General features: G+C 36.2%; 1 protein-coding gene and 1 pseudogene across 8 annotated transcripts in view; both read left to right on the top strand.

Annotated features, from left to right (window-relative positions):
* The window catches only part of TC2N (tandem C2 domains, nuclear), a 44717-nt gene that overhangs the window by 11214 nt on the left and 11578 nt on the right, over positions 1 to 21925 (top strand). For all 8 annotated transcript variants that reach the window (XM_027066440.2, XM_053224845.1, XM_053224847.1 and 5 more), the window contains 8 exons: positions 2741 to 2863; positions 4227 to 4460; positions 11069 to 11236; positions 12810 to 12901; positions 14105 to 14180; positions 14946 to 15046; positions 15427 to 15543; positions 19447 to 19638. In XM_027066440.2, the coding sequence (XP_026922241.1) occupies positions 2797 to 2863; positions 4227 to 4460; positions 11069 to 11236; positions 12810 to 12901; positions 14105 to 14180; positions 14946 to 15046; positions 15427 to 15543; positions 19447 to 19638 (1047 nt within the window). In that variant the 5' untranslated portion in view covers positions 2741 to 2796. The remainder of the gene's footprint in view (positions 1 to 2740; positions 2864 to 4226; positions 4461 to 11068; positions 11237 to 12809; positions 12902 to 14104; positions 14181 to 14945; positions 15047 to 15426; positions 15544 to 19446; positions 19639 to 21925) is intronic.
* Positions 15674 to 19158, top strand: LOC128316103 (40S ribosomal protein S3a-like; annotated as a pseudogene).

Raw genomic sequence — 21925 nt, 5'->3', positions numbered from 1 at the left:
GCACTTTAAAATGTGTTACAGGAAAAGACAGTCCAGTTGAAGAGAATAGAAAATATATAAATATCTCAATTATATGTGGAAATTTAGTCTATAATAAAGGCAGCATTCTAAAATCATTGGAGAAAATACAGAATTTTAAATAAATGGTGTTTGTGATACTGGAGTAGCCAACTGGGAAAGGTAGGATTGAATCTACTTCTCATACTGTATGTACACTGGGGTGTTAATATAGAAAGTAACACCATACTAAGTATTAGAAAAGACCATGGGTAAAGTCTTTTATGACCTATGTATGAGGAAAAGTTTCCTGTGAGTCCAAATCCAGAAACAAAGAGGGAAAACATAGGTAACCATAACTACGTGTATGTGTATTCACACATTCATGTATGTTTTTATGTGTGTATATATATACACACACATGCCCCCCCACGCACCCTGCCCCCCCCCCCCCCCCACAAGGCAGGAAATACCTCAAAAAGACAATGACAGACTGGAAGAATGTTTGCCACTTATATCATGGACAACGCATTAATCTCTCAATTATATAAAAATCCTCTAAAACTGAGGCAGGAAAGGACCAATAGCTTTATAGAAAGATGGGCAAAAAAGGTAATGAACAACGAGTTCATAGAAACAAATACAGATTAGCCTTATATGAAAAGGTGCCCAACCTCACGTAAAAGAGATGCTAATTAAAACAACACAAGATATCATTTCTTTCCTATCAGATTGGCATTTTAACAAATACTTTGTTGGTGTCTGTATTTGGAAGCTGGAGCTAGAGTATTGCATTAAGAATTTGCAGATTATGGCCTGCTGAATGGGGAGGTACGAGCCACCCGCAGGGGTCTGCAGGTAGTTAGTTCCCTCATCATCTGAGCTCCCACTTTGAGGAAATGAAAACCCCCCGGGGTCGTTTTGATCGAAGGCACAGTGTCAGTACACCCACACAAAGGAAGTAAAGTCAGCAGATGTATTACTTACAGATCCCAGAAACGGAAGTGGGAAGGTAGAGATGAATTAAGATTTGCTGTGAGTTGATAACTCTTTCATCTGGGTGATAGGGATTTTCTTACATCATTTTATCATCTTTTGTATACATTGGAATTTCCTATGAAAAATGTACAGAGTTTAAGTAGGCATAAATGAAGAGAGTGCATTTGGAATAAAGTCCGTGAGCCCAAGGTGGGCAATTGGACATAAAGTTCTTAATACAAACTTAAGTTCCTGGTAAATTTAAAACAGACTCCCAGGGCGCTTGGCTGCCTCAGTCGATACAGCATAGTACTCTTGATCTTGGGGTTATAAATTCAAGTCCACACTGGGTGTAGATATTACTTAAAAATAAATCTTAAAAAAAATAAGACAGACTCCTTTTATTTCCATCTTATGTTATATGTGACTTAGTTAGCTGGTAACTCTGTGTGTGTGTGTGTGTGTGGGTGTGGGTGGGTGTAATACAGTGTTTATTTTTATTTTTTATGGCAATCACCTTTTATTTTTTTTCTTTGCTTCTCTTTATTTTTTTTAATATATGAAATTTATTGTCAAATTGGTTTCCATACAACACCCAGTGCTCATCCCCAAAGGTGCCCTCCTCAATACCCATCACCCACCCTCCCCTCCCTCCTACCCCCCATCAACCCTCAGTTTGTTCTCAGTTTTTAAGAGTCTCTTATGCTTTGGCTCTCTCCCGCTCTAACCTCTTTTTTTTTTTTTTCCCTTCCCCTCCCCCATGGGTTTCTGTTAAGTTTCTCAGGATCCACATAAGAGTGAAACCATATGGTCTCTGTCTTTCTCTGTATGGCTTATTTCACTTAGCATCACACTCTCCAGTTCCATCCACGTTGCTACAAAGGGCCATATTTCATTCTTTCTCATTGCCACGTAGTACTCCATTGTGTATATAAACCACAATTTCTTTATCCATTCATCAGTTGGTGGACATTTAGGCTCTTTCCACAATTTGGCTATTGTTGAGAGTGCTGCTATAACATTGGGGTACAAGTGCCCCTATGCATCAATACTCCTCTATTCCTTGGGTAAATTCCTAGCAGTGCTACTGCTGGGTCATAGGGTAGGTCTATTTTTAATTTTTTGAAGAACCTCCACACTTTTCCAGAGTGGCTGCACTAGTTTGCATTTCCACCAACAATGCAAGAGAGTTCCTGTTTCTCCACATCCTCTCCAGCACCTATAGTCTCCTGATTTGTTCATTTTGGCCACTCTGACCGGCGTGAGGTGATATCTGAGTGTGGTTTTGATTTGTAATACAGTGTTTAAGATATATTTTTCTGTTGGTGTAATTCTAAATGTTAAACCAACTTATAAAGTATGAAGTTGTATATTGGCTCCATTTATAGGACCTTTGGATTACTAAAAGAATTGATTTGGAGGAAGTGAAAATTTTTCTCAAACTTTTTATGAGTGCCATATTTTCTTGCAAATTTTGCTTGGGCATTGATTTGGCAAAAAAGAAGGCTGAGAGTGGAATTTTCCCTTTTTTTCAGGTTTAACATTGGGATTTTTCATCTAGTGATTTTTGAGTATCTCATTTTAATAACTTATAAGAAGCCTAGCTTATACAAAATTATATATAAGATAAAAAATCTATCTTCCTTGAAACATTTTTGCTTTGTATTCCTCATTACATCTTAGAAAGACAGATAATATGATTTATTTAGTGATACCTAATGCATTAAGCCTGATCATGTTAACTTGTTTTCTGTTCTGCCAACAGATTGATACTAAAATTGGAAGTTTGTATCAATTGCTGACTGTTAGAAATTGTATGTAATGGCAACAGAATTTCTAAAGAGCTGCTGTAGAGGATGTTTCTATGGTGAAACAGAAAAGCACAATTGTGAGTTTGGCTTCTTTTTACATCAACAAACATTTATTTAATATCTTTTTTAAATGTGGCATTTTGTAATATAAAGATAAATGAGAAATATTTCCTGACATCATGGGGGAAGCAGACATAAATGTAAGGCACACCAGGTAAGTAATAAGGTACCCTGGGGCATAAGAGACAGAGAGAAATTCAACCCGGCGGACACCCTGGGACATGACCACTGAGAAGATGGCATTCGGCATGGGAGTCTGAAGAGGACTTCAGCAACTGCGTGGGAAGAAGAAAGTCAGAGAAGGTGAAGATTGGACACGAGGATTAGTAGGTGGATGAAATTGCACAGGCAAAGGCAGGGAGAGAAGAGAACTGTTGAGTGTTTGGGGACAGTATACTCCGGCAAATGTTTTAATTCGAGTAAAGATAGTTCTAGTTGATGACAATGCATTAAAAAACGCCTTTCACAAATGAATGACTAACGGAGAAGAGACCCATTATTTCATCAAGACCCCATATTTATGAAGGACTTCTGGAGATTTCCCTTTCTATTTAATGGTCTCTTCATTTTCTTCAGAGTTATGGCTGGAACTTTATTTGTCTTTGGCTTTTTCTTGTGTTTCATTGTCTGGAGCATAGCTCCCTAGTATATTTGAATAGGAAGGCTTCTTTTTGCATTAAAACATTTCACAAATTCCTACACAGTAGTAGTTGGACTTTCATCCAGTCAACAGACAATACCGTTCATACATAAAGATGAACTCTGGGTGTCCCTTACCTCCCCAGCCTAAGTCACCAGCTTAGGAAACACATATAATTTGAGACCAAGGACAAAATAGGTCACAGAAGCTAATACAGGGAGAGTTGCTAGTGTATTAGGGTAAAAATACATTTTATTTTGTGATTCAGTAAAGATTTTTGGAGACTTGGGTGACCTTTAGCTTCTTTTCGGAATTGCTTTATATATTTAAGACTGATATTAACCACTAGTACTGACAACAAGAATTGCTTCGTTGGCAGTATTTTTAAATGCCTGGCTTTTACTTGAAAGTATTGTGGAATTAACTACAAAATAAACTTATTTTCCATCTGTGAACTCTTTTTGTGGGAATGAGTTTCTTTAAAAACTGCTTTTACCATTATGATAAGTTAATATACTTTGGCAATGGTATGCTAATTTTGCAAATATTGCCTGGACAGAATTAATGTAGATTCCAGAAGTGCTTGATAGGACCTAGAAGTGGTAGTTTTTCTATCAGCAGTTTCTTCTAGGAGATTAAGTAAGTGCAAAAGCATGATAACTTTAGATTATTATATATAACTCTACATTCATATTTGTGATTTTTCTTTTTCTTTTCTTTTTTTCTTCTTTTATATGTAGTTTCCACAGAAAGAGACTTTAAAGCAGCAGTCTCAGAATGTCAGAATACCACTGTCTGTGTACCTCCATTGACTTCTGTCTCCGTAAAGCCTCAGGTTGGCTGTACTGAGGATTATTTACTTTCCAAATTACCGTCTGATGGCAAAGAGGTACCATTTGTGGTGCCCAGGTTTAAGTTATCTTATATTCAGCCCAGGGTACAAGGAACTCCTTCACATCTGGAAGAACTGGAAGGTAAACCATAAATGGCAGGATTTAAAAATCAACATGTAGCATTTAAATGCTATTGTTTCTGTTACTTTGTTCTTTCATATGTTTAAAGATATAAAATCCTTTTATATATAAATTTTATATTTTGTTTCTTATATGTTTTGCTCTTTCTGTAAAGGAACTTAATGTATAATATTTTTGAAAGATCTCATTATGAAATCTGATCACATTCAACACATCTGTGTATAGATGTATCCTTTTTGAAAGGAATCATGTAATATCTCAGTTATCTTTAACACGTCTGGAAAGAAAATGAGGAATTTGTTTTTATTTGATCAGTAAATATAGAAAGCATTCTTAAATTTTTTTTGTTTGAGGATAGTTCTTATTTTCTATCTTCTAAAATGTGGTGTAAAGAGGAGAAAGGAAGCAATGGAGTAGTCTTTCTTCACCACTACACTACATGACCCAGTCTCAATAGCCACTTGAATGAAATAGTCATTGTGTAGATTTTGGTTGATGTTGTTAGAGGCCAAGAGAGTAATGGTAAGAAGAAACAACATGTAACTCTTGTATTTTAAAAATAATTTGCTTCAGTCCATTGAAACACTCTCACAGTGTCCCCCCCCCCCACCTCAAAGTTTTATTATGAAACATTTCAAACACACAGAAAAGTTGAAAGACTATAATGGTGAATGTCCACCACATAGAATCATAGAATTAATCATAGAATTAATATTTTACCAAAATTAATCACACGTCTGTCTATTGATTCTTCTATCCATTATTAATCCTCTTTGGGGCATGGGTGAAGAACACATTTCAAAGTAAATTGCAGACATTAATATACTTCTAAATACTTAAGCATATATGTAATTTATTAGAGTTCAGTATCTGTTTATAGTTTTCTTCTTTTGATATAAATGTTATACATAATGGACTACCTAAGTTTTAAGTTTGTATTTGTTGAGTTTGGTTAAACGCATGTAACAGTGTAATCCAGACTCCTGCCAAAATCTAGAATATTTTTCCAAATAGTCTTTTCTGCCCCATCCTTCTTCTCTTCTTTTTAAAAAAATTTTTTGACATCTATCCATTTTTGGGAGACAGAGACAGAGCATGAGCAGAGGACAGGCAGAGAGAGGGAGATACAGAATCTGAATCAGGCTCCAGGCTCTGAGCTGTCAGCACAGAGCCCGATGTGGGGCTTGAATCCACAAACCGTGAGATCATGACCTGAGCCAAAGTCAGACACTTAACCGATTGAGCCACCCAGGCACCTCCCATCCTTTTTCTCTTCTCATTTTGGGATTCCAGTTAGACACATGTTGGACCTTTTTATATTGTTTTATGTGCCTCTGAGACTTTTTTTTTTTTTTTTTTTTTTGCTGTTCAACTTTTTTCCCCCTCTGTCAAGATTGGGTATTATTGACTGTCAAGTTCACTCTTTCCTCTGTCATCTCCATGTAGCTGTTAAGCTCATCCAGTTAATTTTTATTTTAGACATTATATTTTTCAGTTGTTGAATTTACATTTAGTTCTTCTTTTGTAGATTCTATTCTTTTGCTGTGATTTCATTTTCTTTTTTTTTTTCATTATTGTGAGCTTATTTTCTCTTATGTCTTTGGACTCTAGCATCTTTGCTAATTCTAACATCTGAGTCACTTAGGTGTGGATTCTGTGCTTTTCTTTTTTGAAAGTGGGTCAACTTTTCATGTTTCATTGTGTATGGAGTAATTTTGGATTATATTCTGGATGTGGGGTGTTTTGTTGTAGACACTTTAGAATCATATTCCTCTGAGAAGGTTTTTTTTTTTTAACAGGTGATTAACTTAGACTATACTGCAAATTCTGGGTCTTTGGTGGCAACTCTTAGCTCATATTATATTACTCTGAGAGGGGTTTTTTATTTATTCATTTATTTATTTAATTTTTTTTTAATTAAAAAAATTTTTTTTAATGTTTATTTATTTTTGAGACAGAGAGAGACAGCATGAACGGGGGAGGGTCAGGGAGAGAGGGAGACACAGAATCTGAAACAGGCTCCAGGCTCTGAGCCATCAGCACAGAGCCTGACGCGGGGCTTGAACTCACGAACCGTGAGACCTGAGCCGAAGTCGGACGCTTAACCGACTGAGCCACCCAGGTGCCCCGAGGGTTTTTTTTTTTAAACAGGTGATTAACTTAGACTATGCTGCAAATTCTGGGTCTTTGGTGGCAGCTCTTAGCTTAGTTTTTGTGTCTTTTCTTAAATTGTTAAATTTTTGTTTTTTAATGTTTTATTTTATTTTTTGAGAGGCAGAGCCAGAATGAGCAGGGGAAGGGCAGAGAGAGAGAGGGAGACAGAATCAGAAGCAGGCTCCAGGCTCTGAGTTGTCAGTACAGAGCCCGATGTGGGGCTTGAACCCACGAATGCAAGATCATGACTTGAGCCAAAGTCAGATGCTCAACTGACCGAGCCACCCAGGCGCCCCATGTATCCTTAGTTGGGGTCCGTCCCATATATGTGTGGCTCAGGGATCAGCCAGATATTTGAGCAGACTGTATTCACAGAATTTGGAGCTTTCTCCTTTCCAAGATTCCCACCTTGCTTTCTAGCAGCTGTGGTTGCTCTGAACTCCGCCCTCTGGTTCTTCAGGCCAGAAAGAGTGTGGATTTTTCTGTTGGAGTTTATCCGCCCTGTGCAGCACCAACTTTGGCTTGCCCTCAGGCTAATAGTCATTAAAACAGGCGGCCCTGTTCCCTTTCTTCCAAGAGTCAGTGCTCTCCAGAATCTGCACTGCTTTTGATCACTGTCCAGTCCCTTCAGGGTTTTTGTTCATTTTGTTTTTGGTCTACAGTGTACTGTTGTTATCTATAGGAGAGTTGGGTTTGGTAGGAGTGATCTTTTTTCCTTCCTTCGTTCCTTCGTTTTTTCCTTCCTTCCTTCCTTCTTTCCTTCCTTCCTTCCTTCCATCCATCCATCCATCCATCCTTTCTTTTTTTCTTTTAGAGAAACAAGGAAAGAGGAACCGTGTGCCTGGCCCACCACCTTGTTTTACACATATCAGTAGTATCTCTCACAAACAGTGTTTAAAAGCTTTGTGTCACAGGATACCTTGATAATTGGTCTTTCTCCTTTTCTTGTGCTTGTTAACAGCATTGAGATTAAGCCATACAAACAGTTTTGTAATCTGTTTTATTCCTATCACACATTGTGAACATGTTTTCATACTCATTGCTTTTTAATGGCCCCATAGTATTAAATCTATAGATGTCCCATAATTTGTTTAATAAATTTTGTCTTCTTAAAACATTTAGGGTATTTTATGTATTATTTTCATAATAAAAATGAGAAATACCTACCTAGCAATATGTGATAATTTTTCTTTTGTTTTTTCATTAAATCACTAGAAAACAGATTGCTTTTTGGTTTGAATGAGTGGGAAATTGGTTTACACTTAAATTATAGGCTCAGTGAAGATGTGGTAAAGCCATCTGATTTTTATTATATTGGAGAGAAAATCATTAGAGTCAAGAAAGTATTCTTGGTGCCTAATTATAGAAATCAGACATGCGCAGGTTGTATGTGTATGTGCCTGTGAATGATGGGTTGACAAGGAAATTTTGAGAAGACAGGACAGAGCACTGTCAGTAATGACTAAAATTATGTTTCAAGTATTCGAAATGTGTTTTGTTTCATTTCTTACTTACTGATGTGTCTGATGACAACCATAGGTTACTGCTTTGTAACCCAGAGATCCCATCGTTCACATCTTACTGGGCTTGCTCTATCTCATATCTACCTATCCATTAAGAGAATGTGTTTTGAATAAATATTGAAATTTTAAATAGAGCTTTTGAGAGGTGTAAAGTAAATGTTACTTTGAATTTAGTTTTATATTTATAGCACTGTGGTTCTGTAAATTGAGAGACATTCCTTTTGAGCTTTAAAAATAATAACACTGTATACTGTTTGAGAGGAAAATTGGAATTCTGTAAAGGAAAAATGAAATCAGAATATTCTTTTTTAGGTATAGCCCATAAAGGTAGTGAGTCATTTTTGGTACTACTACTCCTGACAGCATATTCTTGTTACCATAAACAGACTTGTAGCAGTGTTTGTGTGCTGAATGATTTAAGGGTTAGCTTATAAGGTGCACAGGCTCCTTAACAAAGCTCTCTGGCATCAGAACCCCCTCTTGGCGCCCCTCTGCCTATGTATTATGCTTGGATTGCACACATAGCTATTTGAACTGGGGTGAGGATAAGATCTCACCTCATAACCCCATATTTTATTTTTCTTTTCTGAACTCAGTGTGAAGCCACCTGTTTTATTGTTTAGCTCAATTCAGAAAATATTGGTTTATACTCTGGGTTCTATTTTAAATGGGACAAAAAGAATGAAAAGATGGCAATAATTTAAACTCTTAAAAACTTTATGCCTCTGTGTTATTTCCAGTGTGATTCTTAACTTTGAAAGGAACTTGATCTATTGTTTTACCCTTTTTAAATTGTGAAATATGCACATGTAGAAAAAAGGAACAACAGAAATATGTAACTCAGTGATTTACTCCAATGCAGGACATGTGTATGGTCACCACTCGAGTAAACAAATACGCACTGGCAGCAACCTAGATATAGTCTTTTGTTTATGATAGGTCCTTTCATTCAGCATTATTTTTGTGAGCTTCACTCAAATTGTTGTCAGTAGCTTCAGTTTTAGTATCTGTACAGGAAATACATTTATTTTCATTTATTATAAATGGCGTGGTATAGTGTTTCTGCATAGCATACAAAAGGTCTTTTTATGTAGTCTATATAGACTACTGTTCATTTTACTGTTAATGGGCATTTGAGTTTTTTCCAGTTTTTGGCCATGACGGATAATAATGCCTCTGAGAGTTATTGTACTCGTCTGTTGGTGCACATGTGCGGGCATTCAGTGGTGTGTATGTCCCCAAATGGCACTGCCATTTCATAGGGCATACGTCTCCCTCAGTCTTGGTGGAAATTGCCAAACTGTTTTCCATAGTGATTGCCTCCGTTTATATTCCCTCCGGCAGGAGTGCGATCTTGTCAACGCTTGCTTTTATCAGGCTTTTTAGTTGTAACCCATGCTGGTGAGTTTGTAGTGGAATCTCACTGGAGTTTTCATTTGCGTGTCTACCCCATGACTAATGAAATCGAGCACTCACTCATGGTATTGGCTATTTGGATGGCTTCTCTTCTGAAGTGCCTGCTTGAGGCTTGCAGCCAATTTCTGTTTGGGCTTGCCTTTTTCTTATTGATTTGTGGGAGTTCCTTATACATTCTGGATATAAGCCCTTTGTTGGTTATATGTGTTGCACGTAACTTTTCCCACTCTATGGGTGACCATTTCACTCTCTTCAATGGTCTCAAAAAATGGAAAATTTCAATTTTTAATTTAGTCCAGTTTATTAAAAAATGTTTTTTATAATACTTCTGTGTTGCATTTAAGAAGTTCTTGCCTGCCCTAAGGCTGTGTAAACTTTCTTATAAATTGACTGAAATGTAGACGTTTTATTGGTTTGCCTTTAGCATTTAATTTAGATCTGCAGTCCACATGCAATTAATATTTTATGAATTTTTTTTAGTTGGGATAAGGTTGTTTTTTTCTTCTGTATCAATATCCAATTGTCTTAGCACCTTTTAGTGAAAAGACTGTTCTTTCTGCATTCTTATCCAGTGCTGCATTGATTGTAAATCTAATGTCCATAAAAAAGTGTCTCTTTCTGGTCCTCTGTTCTGTTCAGTCTTATTTTATTGTGTACCAGTGTTCTGTTCTTAAAACTCAGTAGCACAGATCTTTCCATCTTGTTTTACTTCTTAAGGTGGATTTCGTTTTTTTGTTTGTTTTTGTTTGGTTATCCTAGGCCCTTTGTGTTTCCATGTAAATATTTTCTAATAATCTTTTTGTTGATTTCTAACTTTATTGTATCGTGGTTAGAGAGCACACTCTGTGATTTCTGCCCTTCCAAAGAATTGCTCTGCATATCTCAGCATGTGGTCAGTTTTTATAAATGTTTTGTGTCTTCATCAAAAAACGATCTTCTTTTTACTTGAAAGATGTTCTTTATGCAAGTAGAAAAATAAAAGGAAACTCAGGGATGCCTGGATGGCTCAGTTGATCGAGTGTCCAACTTAGGCTCAGCTCATGCTTTCACGGTTCGTGGGTTCGAGCCCCGCGTCAGGCTCTGTGCTGACAGCTGGGAGCCTGGAGCCTGCTTTGGATTCTGTGTTTCCCTCTCTCTCTGCCCCTCCCCTGTTCATGCTCTGTCTCTCAAAAATCAACAAACGTTAAAAAAAAAAAAAAAAAAGAAAAGAAAAGGGAAACTCAGATTAAAAAAATACAGGAAAATACAGGATTGTGTATAGGGCAAAGAGAAATGCCGCAGCACAAGAGAGAAATTACCAGACTGTCTTGAGAGCAGGTTTCATGGCTGATCCCTGGCAGGATGCTCCATGCAGAGCACAGTAAATAAACATGTGCAGATTCTATTTTATATCTCAAGCACATGTGATTTAGTGTTACTTGAGGAAAATTTTTTTCTTCCTCTTGCGTTGGATACGCCAGCTGTTAGTTAATAACTTCAAGAAAAGGGTAAAACTGTAGAAACACTTACTTTCAGGATCTGCCAGAGCATCTTTTGGAGATCGAAAGGTAGAACTTTCCAGTTCATCCCAGCACGGAGCCAGCTACGATGTATACAACCCATGCTATAGGTATCAGCACATTTCACCTGATTTGATCCGGCGCCTTCCTCCACGTTCAGAAGCAGCGAGACTATATGGATCAGGTATGAAAATTTTTTGTGTTTTTTCTTTGTAGAATGTAGGAATCAAATAAATGTAGAAATCAAATGTAGAAATGTAGAAATCAAATAAAGTCTAAGACCCTGGAAGAGATGATTCTCATGATGAAGAACAAAAAATAAGATAGAGAAAAGCAAGGCTTCAGAAGTGATATGAAAAACATTATGGCTTCTCTGTGGTATTCTATCTGATGTAAAAATTGAAAGATTAATGAATTATGTGTATTGAGAGTTCCAAGTTCCATTTTCTTTGTCCTTTTCTGACAAGTTTCATTTTCAGATTATTTCTGTATTTTATACATCATCTGCCTATTCAGAAATTCTACAACAGGTATTTATTAGCTTTTTCTTTCCTGCTCTGTTCAGTGAAAATGATAAATTTACAAACTCATGATGAGATGACAAATGTAAAGAAAGAAAATAGAAAATGCCCAAATAAGGAGTGCCTGGGTGGCTCAGCCGGTTAAGCATCTGACTTCGGCTCAGGTCATGATCTCATGGTTTGTGAGTTCGAGTCCCACGTCGGTCTTTGTGCTGACAGCTCAGAGCCTGGAGCCTGCTTCAGATTCTGTGTCTCCCTCTCTCTGCTCCTCTCCTGCTCACTCACTCTCTCTCAAAAGTAAATAAATGTTAAAAAATTAAAAAAAACAAAGTGCCTAAATGATTATAGAATTTTCTCGGTTTAATATTTGAGGACTGTATCAATTTTAGACTGGTATAAATGTACATATCTGATTCATAAAATCCTGTTTTTCAAGACTTTAATGTTATATATAGCTACCTCAACAACTGAATTCAGGGTGAGGTACTGGAAACAAAGCAGAAGTATTTATTTAAATACTTATTTCAGCACTGTGTTAGAATACACAGTATACAGAGTTCCATTCTTTAAGAATCTCCTAATTTAGGAGAGAAGCTAGAAATATAGACTAGAAATATAGGAGCACATGGAATTCAGTATTTTTTTTTAATGTAATAAGTACTCATTAAATAGTTGAATTGCATTTAGCACAGAGGACCTACGTTCTCTTATATCATTCCTATGGGATATAGAATTGAGTAATGAAGCAAAAAGAATGAATATTTCCTGCTTGATAGTTGATGTGGATGTGAAAATGTATTGTTTGATTTATATTGGTTTCTGTTTGGAACAAAAGTAAAATAATTGTAAAAAGTTTAAAATTTTATTAGAAGAGGTTTTTTTTTTTTTTCTCATGTTTATTTTGAGAGAGAGAGAGAGTGGGTGTGTGCACGCACGTGGGGGCGGGGCAGAGAGAGAGGGAGAGAGAGAATCCCAGCAGGCTCTGTGCTGTCAGTGCAGAGCCCAACTTGGGGCTCCATCTCAGGAACTATGAGATCGTGACCTGAGCCCAAATCAAGAATCAGATGCCTAACCGACTGAGCCACCCAGGTGCCCCGAGAAGACTATTATCTCTTAAATCAATTGCATTAATATTCATGATAGATAGAACTAAACAGAGATTTAGTTCATGGTGAATAAGTAAAATTCCAATGTTTCTTCTTTAATGTAAAGACATTTTTCCATGTCCATTCGTAGTTTGTGATTTAAGGACCAGCAAACTTCCCAGTTCCCCTGGGCTAAGCAAGTCTATGTTTGATCTTACAAGTTCATCCCAGCGGTTCATCCAGGTGAATTACTTATATAAATGTATACAATAATTTATTTTCAAGCTAAAAACTCAGAAATGTGTGAATTACATTAGAAACAACATGTATAAATCTTTTGTAGATAAATCTATGGTAATATCTGAAGAGTTAACACTTGGCATTTCCCGTGTATATTATTTCAGGAAGCTCTCAGCTGAATGGTAAAAGGCAGTAGTTTTTTTGTTTTTTTGTTTTCTTTTTAATGAATCTTACATCTCTTGGTGTACACTCAGGCATTCTTGAAGGCAGTTGGAATTTAAAATGGTCTGGTTCAAAGTGCTTATTCATTTAACCTTCCTTGTTGATCGTAACTACCTAGTAAATAAAAAATACTATTTCTATTCAGACATAGGGCCTAATTAACATTAACACAGCATCCTCCTGTTTTTTAAATGGAATAACTTTTCGATGTTTAAAAAAGTTTCTTCTAAAAATATAAGTAAATTGTAATCATTAAAAACTGGAAGATAGAGTTAAGCAAAGTGAAAAGACAAATCACCTATATTCCTGTAACTGAGAATAAAAGCGCGATGAAAATATTGTTGCATATACTTGCAGGCTTTTTTTCCATGTAAATGTATATGCATACATTTTATTCAAATGGAAGTGTATTCTAAATAATCCTTAGCATCCTCAGTGGAGTTAATATTTTACAGAATTAATTCTTCATAACATCAACTTTTTAATGTGTATCAGAATTGGTTGGAGAACTTGTTAAAATACAGATTGCCAGGCCTCACCCCCAGAGCTTTTGAGTAGCCCTGCACTGGGGCCGGAGTTTGTATTGCTAACAAATTCCTGGATGATGTTGATGTTGGTGGTTCAGAGGGACTGTGCTTTCATAACCACTACCTTGCAAGTTTTTAAGTAACAGGGCACTTCCAGATATATTCTTATTTTTACTTGTACTTTCAAGTATGAACGCAAACGGTGATCTCTTCCTCCTTATTATAAAACCAAACCCCAGACAGCAAAGGCTTTCCCCATGTATGATCTAGTAAGCTCTTTAAGACTTTCCTGTTAACACACACACAAAGCTTTTCTTCCTCTCTACTATCTGACCAGTGACACTGTTGATGGTTAGCATGCAGTTTGATGCTGGGGGTGTGGGGAAGTTGGGGCATAAGTTTCAGATCGTTGAACTTTGCTGTGTGACATCTGACTAGAGGCCAATTTTATCTGTAGAGACATGATTCCCTGTCCAGTGTGCCTAGCAGCTCTTCTTCCAGGAAGAACTCCCAGGGGAGTAACAGAAGCCTGGGTAAGGAGTAAAGTACCTTCTTTTTATATTCTGAGGGGAATGAATTCTACCGAGTCGTAATTTGAACATATATTTGCTAAAGTAAAAAAGGACAACTCTAGATGGTTATATCCATGTTACCGGCATATGAATACTCAGATTAGATGGCCCACTTCTTGTGTTTGGGCATGAATGCATCTTTAAAAAAGGCATAGCAGTTGCACACCTCTTGTTTGTTTGATATAAAGTATACTAGTGAAGGAACTTCTGGCAGCATATAGGATTAAAGCCATATCATTGTTTTGTGGGAAAGTTTATCTTAGTTTTAACTTAAATCTCTCACGCTATACTTGGGTTAAGTTCTTAAGCCAGGCACTTTTGACAGCAGGCCTTCCCCTGCTATAAAACGTTGATGTGTCATTTTTGTCTTATTAAAGTGGCAACTTAAAAGAGTAATTTTGCCATTTTTCAGTTGTACTCTTAAAATTGGATTGTATTGGGGCGCCTGGGTGGCTCAGTCGGTTGAGCGCCCGACTTCAGCTCAGGTCATGATCTCGTGGTCCGTGAGTTTGAGCCTTGTGTCGGGCTCTGTGCTGATAGCTCGGAGCCTGGAGCTTACTTCGGATTCTGTGTCTCCTTCTCTGTCTGCCCTTCCCCTGCTCATGCTCTGCCTCTCTCTGTCTCAATAATAAATAAAAACATTAAAAAAATTGGATTGTATCAAAGCATGATTGGATTAGAAGGATTGCATAACATTTCAAATGTCCCTGTCCTTTTACAATTCAGATACAATTACTCTGTCAGGAGATGAAAGAGATTTTGGGAGATTGAATGTGAAAGTGTTTTATAATTCTTCAGTAGAGCAGATCTGGATCACAGTTTTACAGGTAAGTTAACTTAGTTAATACCAACTTTGCTTACAAAACTGAATATTTTCACTATAAGCATCTACTGTTTCTCTCTCTGGGGAATGTGACAATACTTTTTTGGAATTTAGGATTCTGTAACATTTTGCATAAAACTGTATTTAATAAAGACTAAAGAAAATAAATCTGTAGGTATGATGGAATTATGGTTTTAACCTCAAGAAGGAGATTGATATGATGTCTAGAACATTAAATGTCAAATTATTTCAATGTAGATGAAATGAGAGCTCAGTAGATTAGTTTACTTTTATAGTTTGTATTTAAGTCATTAACTCAAGAAATATATCAAATATTTGTATTGTCAGAGTCCTTTATAAAATCTGTACTTTTAATTTTTTTAGTGCAAAGATTTAAGTTGGCCTTCTAGTTGTGGAGACACTCCTACTATTTCTATAAAAGGAATACTAACATTGCCCAAACCAGTGCATTTCAAATCTTCAGCAAAGGAAGGCTCTAATGTAAGTGGCTGTTTTTGTTTGAATTTCTTTTTATGGGTTTTTTTTCCATATTTGTTACTATAAACCACTTAAAGAATTGGCATAAGAAAGTGTTTTTTTGGGGGAAATTGCAAATTATATACCTCTTGCTTTTTAAAGACAATTTTGAGCCTTAAAAATATTTGATACTTCAGTGCCCAATATTAAGATGTATTTAAAAAGAAAATCTTTCTTTTTTTTTAAGTTTATTTAATTTGAGAGAGAGTGAGAGAGTGAGCTGGAGAGGGGCAGAGAGAGAGAGAGAGAGAGAGAGAGAGAATCCCACGCTGCTCCACACTGCCAGTGCAGAGCCAGATGTGGGACTTGAATTCCCAAACCGCATGATCATGACCTGAGCTGAAATCTAGAGTTGGACGCTTAATTGACTGAGCCACCCAGGCACCCCTAAAAAGAAAATCTTAATCATTAAAGTATGTACAAGATAAACAATATCTAAGAAGATTGTTTTTCTTGTATGAAAGGAAAATGAATGTCTGTATTTTTATCGTCCCTCCTCCTACCCCGCTTTGGCTTTGTGAAATAATTGCTTGATTGCAATAAATTTCTTTTAAATACTTCCAGCTATTATAACTGGAAGACTTATCCTGACTTAGGTTTTATAGATTTCAGATTTCACATTAGTTTAAATACATCTTCATTTTTGTCTCCTGATACATGTTGAGAGGTTAGTGTTTTTCCATGCAAATGAAAGGTGTTTTCTGTAAGTACATATAATTTAAAAATAAGGTTTCTCAAATGACTAATACCATGAAAAAATTTACTCTCACTAGTAATTATAGAAATATGAATTTAAATTGCATATTGCTTTCTCTCTTTTTTTCTTTCCTTATTAAAATGAAGAAAAAAATTCATAAATACTCTAGAATATAGAACTTTCTGGAAATTATTTTGACAAAACACATTGAAACCTTGAAATATTTATGTGCTTTTACATAGTAATTCTACTTGGAATGTGTTCCATGGAAGGAGTTTAAAAGGCAAATAAAAAATGTGTCAAGTATCCTTGGCAGTTTTGTTCATAGGGGAAAAGTTGGAAACTATCTACATGTCTTAATAGGGGATTGGTTGAGAAAATTCATGGTATATATACCATGTGTATTAGTTTCCTCTGGTTGCTGTAACAAAGTACCACAAACTGGATGGCTTAGAGCAACGGAATTTTCTCTCCCACAGTTTTAGAGTAAGTCTGAAATCAAGATGTCATTAGTGTTGGTTCTTTCCTTCAGCAGTGAGGGAAAATCTGTTCCATGCCACTCTCCAAGCCCCTGGTAATGGTTAGCAGTCTGAGTCATTCCTTGACTTTATTTCATGCTTCCATCTTCCCATGGCATTTTCCTTCTGTCACTGTGTCTTCATGTGGCCGCCTTCTTACGAGGACTCTAGTCCTAGTAGATTGGCAGTCCACCTACTCCTGGATGACCTCACCTTAACGTCACTAGCTACATCTTCAAAGACCCTATTTCCAAATAAGGTCACATTCTGAGTTACTGGGGGTTAGAACTTCAGCATATCTTTTGGAGGCCAAATTTAAACCATAACACTGTGTGATAGAATACTGGGCAGCTGTAGAAGATTTTTAGGTAGAATTTTTGAGGACATGGAAAAATGCTCTTAAGTAAAAAGACAGTAATCAAAGTTGGTTTATATGTATTAGTATCTCACACTGAAAATATGCCTTTTAGAAAGTCTAGATGGAAATAAATTTTAATTGGTTATGATGCTGACACTCAAAATGAATCCTTCCTGAATTAAACAATTTCACTTTCTGATTTTCAAATGAAACTGTGAGTTAACTTAGGAAAAGTTAGGAAAAATTGTTCTTATATTAAAGTTGGCATGGGATCTTACTTTTAAGATTTATTACTATTTATCAACTTGTTTACCTCTATTATAGCAAAATGTGAAGTCAGCCAACACACTTATTACTTCATGTGTAATCTCATTGCATCTCAATTTAAAAATTAAACATTTTATGTATACTTTATTGTTGGTGTGGTCCTGTGGTTGAGACTCTGAGAGAAAAAGATAGCTCTGGTGGCTGGGAGGCTCTCAGAAACAATTTTGACTATACAGACATAAGCAATTACAATAAAAGTGAAAATTTGGGCACTGTATCTAAGATACTGATTTTAGTTACCCAGATCAGATATCTTGTCTTTTCAAAAGGAAAAAAAAAAAAAAACAACAAAAACTCCTTTTCAAACGAAAGCATTAAAGATGGGAAGAAGGAAGTGTATAGCGAAAATCAGTCTAGTGTCAAGAAGATGTTAGAATAACAAAATATTAAAAGTAACAAAAAGAACATTTGGGAAGATATTCTGAGCATGAAAAACACTGACTTGCTGCCTGGACTGGATGCTAATGAGAGAAGATAGGACTTTTTAAGGAGATTGATTTTCAGATTGGAGAGAGTGGAGCAAACATCACTAAAAGAGAAATCAAATCCCAAGGTAGGTGGGAAGAACATTAGAAAAAGAATAGAAATAATTTAGGTCTCTTAATGTGAATGGATAGATTTGGGGTACTTCCTGAGAGAGCACATGTGAGATTCTTGAACCACTTACTGTTGAAAAATTGCGGTGGATAGCAGGAATGAGGCCCCAGAACCAAAGATGGAAAACAAACCCAGTTTTCAAAAAGGAGAAAAGCTATATTCTGCTAAAGTTGGTGTTGATATTGACCTGAATCCCTTAGTAATTAAAAGGATAATTTGTGACTTCTGCCCTTTTGGCTCCCTGAGCAGCGCCATGGCGGTAGGCAAGAACAAGTGTCTTATGGAAGGTAGCAAAAAGGGAGCCAAGAAGAAAGTGGTTGATCCATTTTCAAAGAATGGTATGATGTAAAAGCACCAGCAATCTTTAATAGAACAAATATTGGAAAAACACTAGTCATGAGAACTCAAGGAAGCAAAATCACATGATGGCCTTAAGGGTCGTGTGTTTGAAGTGAGCCTTGTTGATCTGCAGAATGATGAAGTTCCATTTAGGAAATTCAAGCTAATTACTGAAGATGTTCAGGGAAAAAACTGCCTGACTAATTTCCATGGCATGGATCTTACCTGGGACAAAATGTGCTCCATGGTCAAAAAATGGCAGACTGATGATTGAAGCTCACGTTGATGTCAGGACTACCAATGGGTATTTGCTTCGTCTCTTTTGTGTCGGTTTTACTAAAAAACACAACAATCAGATTCGGAAGACCTCTTATGCTCAGGACCAACAGGCCTGCCAAATTCGGAAAAAGATGATGGAAATCATGACCCGAGAGTTGCAGACAAGTGACTTGAAACAAGTGGTCAATAAATTGATTCCAGACAGCATCAGAAAAGACATAGAGAAGGCTTGTCAGTCTATTTATCCACTCCCTGATGTCTTTGTTAGAAAAGTAAAAATGCTGAAGAAGCCCAAGCTTGAATTGGGAAAGCTCATGGAGCTTCATGGTGAAGGTACTAGTTCTGGAAAAGCTACTGGGGATGCTAAAGTTGTGCTAAAGTTGAACGAGCTGATGGATATGAACCACCAGTCCAAGAATCTGTTTAAAATTCAGACATTTAATGGTGACAAATAAAAAATCTTATTTGGGATGTTTTAAATAGATAGATAGATAGATAGATAGATAGATAGATAGATAGATAGATAATTTGTGACATTTAGAAAGGCAGTATCCAGGATAAATTCTGGAAAAACAACTCATGGTCATTGTCATCTTAATTTACACTGAAAGATATTTTTTTGTTGTAAAAAATTAGATCTTCCTTTCCTAGATTACAAAATGTTATTTTCATTTCTTTGGTATTGCCATATCATCTCTTTTTCTGTCCTTTTATTTATATATTTTATATTATTTTCCTGCATTTTTTTTTAGAGTATTGAATTTATGGAAACTTTTGTATTTGCTATTAAACTCCAAAGTCTACAAACCGTAAGGCTTGTATTTAAGATTCAAACCCAGACACCCAGGAAGAAAACCATTGGAGAATGCTCACTGTCACTCAGAGCTCTTAGCACACAGGAGATGGATTACTCTTTGGATATAACGCCACCTTCAAAAATTTCTGTAAGTGATAGTAGTATCACTATAAAAGTGTTTTATACTTTAAGAATTATTTTGTGGATGACCTTCTGTTGGAGTATAACTTGAACACTCTAGAATATATTAGAGGATCGGGAAGGCTCTCAAGAAGCAATAATAATAGTAATAATAATGATGTCATTGTTTAATAAGGCTTTTTACATAAGTGATAAAAGGTTAACAGAGACCCTTTGCTTTCTCCATTGAAAAATAACCTTAGGGTTACCTTCTCCTAGGACATTTTTATTAATGTTTCATGTTTTATACTTCAGGAAAATAATCCTGAAGTTAGGAATCATTTTATTAAATTTTTAAAAATTTCTTTTATAGCTGATAATTTAGGAAGAGCAAGAAAGAAAGTTGGGAATCATAAATTCCAAATTCAAACAAGATTGCCTTAAAAAAAAAAATTCTGTTGGGGCACCTGGGTGGCGTTGGTTAAGCATCTGACTCTTGATCTCAACTCAGGTCTTGATCTCAGGTCATGAGTTTGAGCCCAGCACTGGACTCCAGGCTGGGTGTGAAGCCTACTTAAAAAAAAAAAAAAAAAAAAAAGAGTGCCTTAAAAGAGATTAGGAAAGTGATTTTAATCATGAGCAAGCTCAATATCTATCCATAAATTGGGTAGAATGGAGGTTCTTAACAGCTAGTTTGTCTGTTTTTGTAAAGAACTTGATTATCTGTAGTGCTGATTGATTTTTGAGACCTGATAATTTGTTTCTCTCAACTAGCCAGCTGAACACTATCTTAAAATTGTTTAGAAATCCCTAATAATTTACTTATATAGTTTCTATGTCAGGATAACAGTTATAGAAATTTTTTAATCTTTAAATCTTTATAAGCTTTTATAAGGTCAAGCCTGTATGTAATTTTAAATTTATATAGGATTTATATTTTACCTGCCTTCAAAAATACTTAATGTGACTTAAAGTGGTTCTTATCCTGGCTACACATTAAATCAGAATTTGGTGGGGGGTGGAGAGGGTGGGGGGAGATGGGAGGTGGGAGGCCAGAATCATCTATAGTTTTTTTTTTCTATAATTTATTTATTTTTTATAATTTACATCCAAGTTAGCATAGAGTGCAACAGTGTGTTCATGAGTAGATTCCTTAATGCCTCTTACCCATTTAGCCCATCCCCCCTCCCATAACCCCTCTAGCAACCCTCTGTTTGTTCTCTGTATTTAAGAGTCTCTTGTTTTGTCCCCCTCCCTGTGTTTATGTTATTTTTGCTTCCCTATGTTCATCTGTTTTATATCTTAAAGTCCTCATGTAAGTGAAGTCATATGATATTTGTCTTTCTCTGAATAATTTTGCTTAGCATAATACCCTCTAGTTCCATCCACATAGTTGCAAAGGGAAAGATTTCATTCTTCTTGATTGCCGAGTAATACTCCATTGTATTTGTATCCCACATCTTCCTTATCCATTCATCCATCGATGGACATTTAGACTCTTTTCATACTTTGGCTATTGTTGATGGTGCTGCTATAAACATTGGGGTGCGTGTGTCCCTTCAAAACACATACCTGTATCTCTTGGATAAATACCTAGTAGTGCAATTGCTGGGTCATAGGGTAGTTCTATTTTTAATTTTTTGAGGAACCTCCATACTGTTTTCTAGAGTGGCTGCACCAGTTTGCATTCCCACCAGCAGTGCAAAAGAGATCCTCTTTCTCCGCATCCTCACCAACATCTGTTGTTGCCTGAGTTGTTAATGTTAGCCATTCTGACAGGTGTGAGGTAGTATCTCGTTGTGGTTTTGATTTGTATTTCCCTGATGATGAGTGATGTTGAGCGTTTTTTCATGTGTCGCTTGGCCATCTGGATGTCTTCTATGGAGAAGTGTCTATTCATGTCTTTTGCCCATTTCTTCACTGGATTATTTTTTTGGGGGGGGGTGTTGAGTTTGGTGAGTTCTGTATAAATTTTGGATACTAACTCTTTATCTGATAACGTCATTTGCAAGTATCTTCTCCCATTCTGTCAGTTGCCTTTTAATTTTGCTTATTGTTTCCTTCACTGTGCAGAAGCTTTTTATTTTGATGAAGAAGCATCTGTAGTTTTTAGAAGCTTCCCAGGTGATTCTACTCTGCACTCTGGCTTGAGAACCAGCGAATTAGAAGGGAATCAAAGTAGAGATTAAAAAATAAAAAAGGATTTCTATAACTGATCAAGAAGTGAAATTTTTAGATAGATCTTTCTTGTCTATTATTTTCTGTCTCCATCTCCAATGTGTTCTCTGTATGGTATTTATTACAACTTAGAATTC

Source organism: Acinonyx jubatus, chromosome B3 (assembly GCF_027475565.1).
Source record: "Acinonyx jubatus isolate Ajub_Pintada_27869175 chromosome B3, VMU_Ajub_asm_v1.0, whole genome shotgun sequence".
Lineage (NCBI taxonomy): Eukaryota > Metazoa > Chordata > Mammalia > Carnivora > Felidae > Acinonyx > Acinonyx jubatus.
The sequence above is the reverse complement of the archived record's forward strand: the minus strand, read 5'-3'. Positions and strand labels throughout refer to the sequence as shown.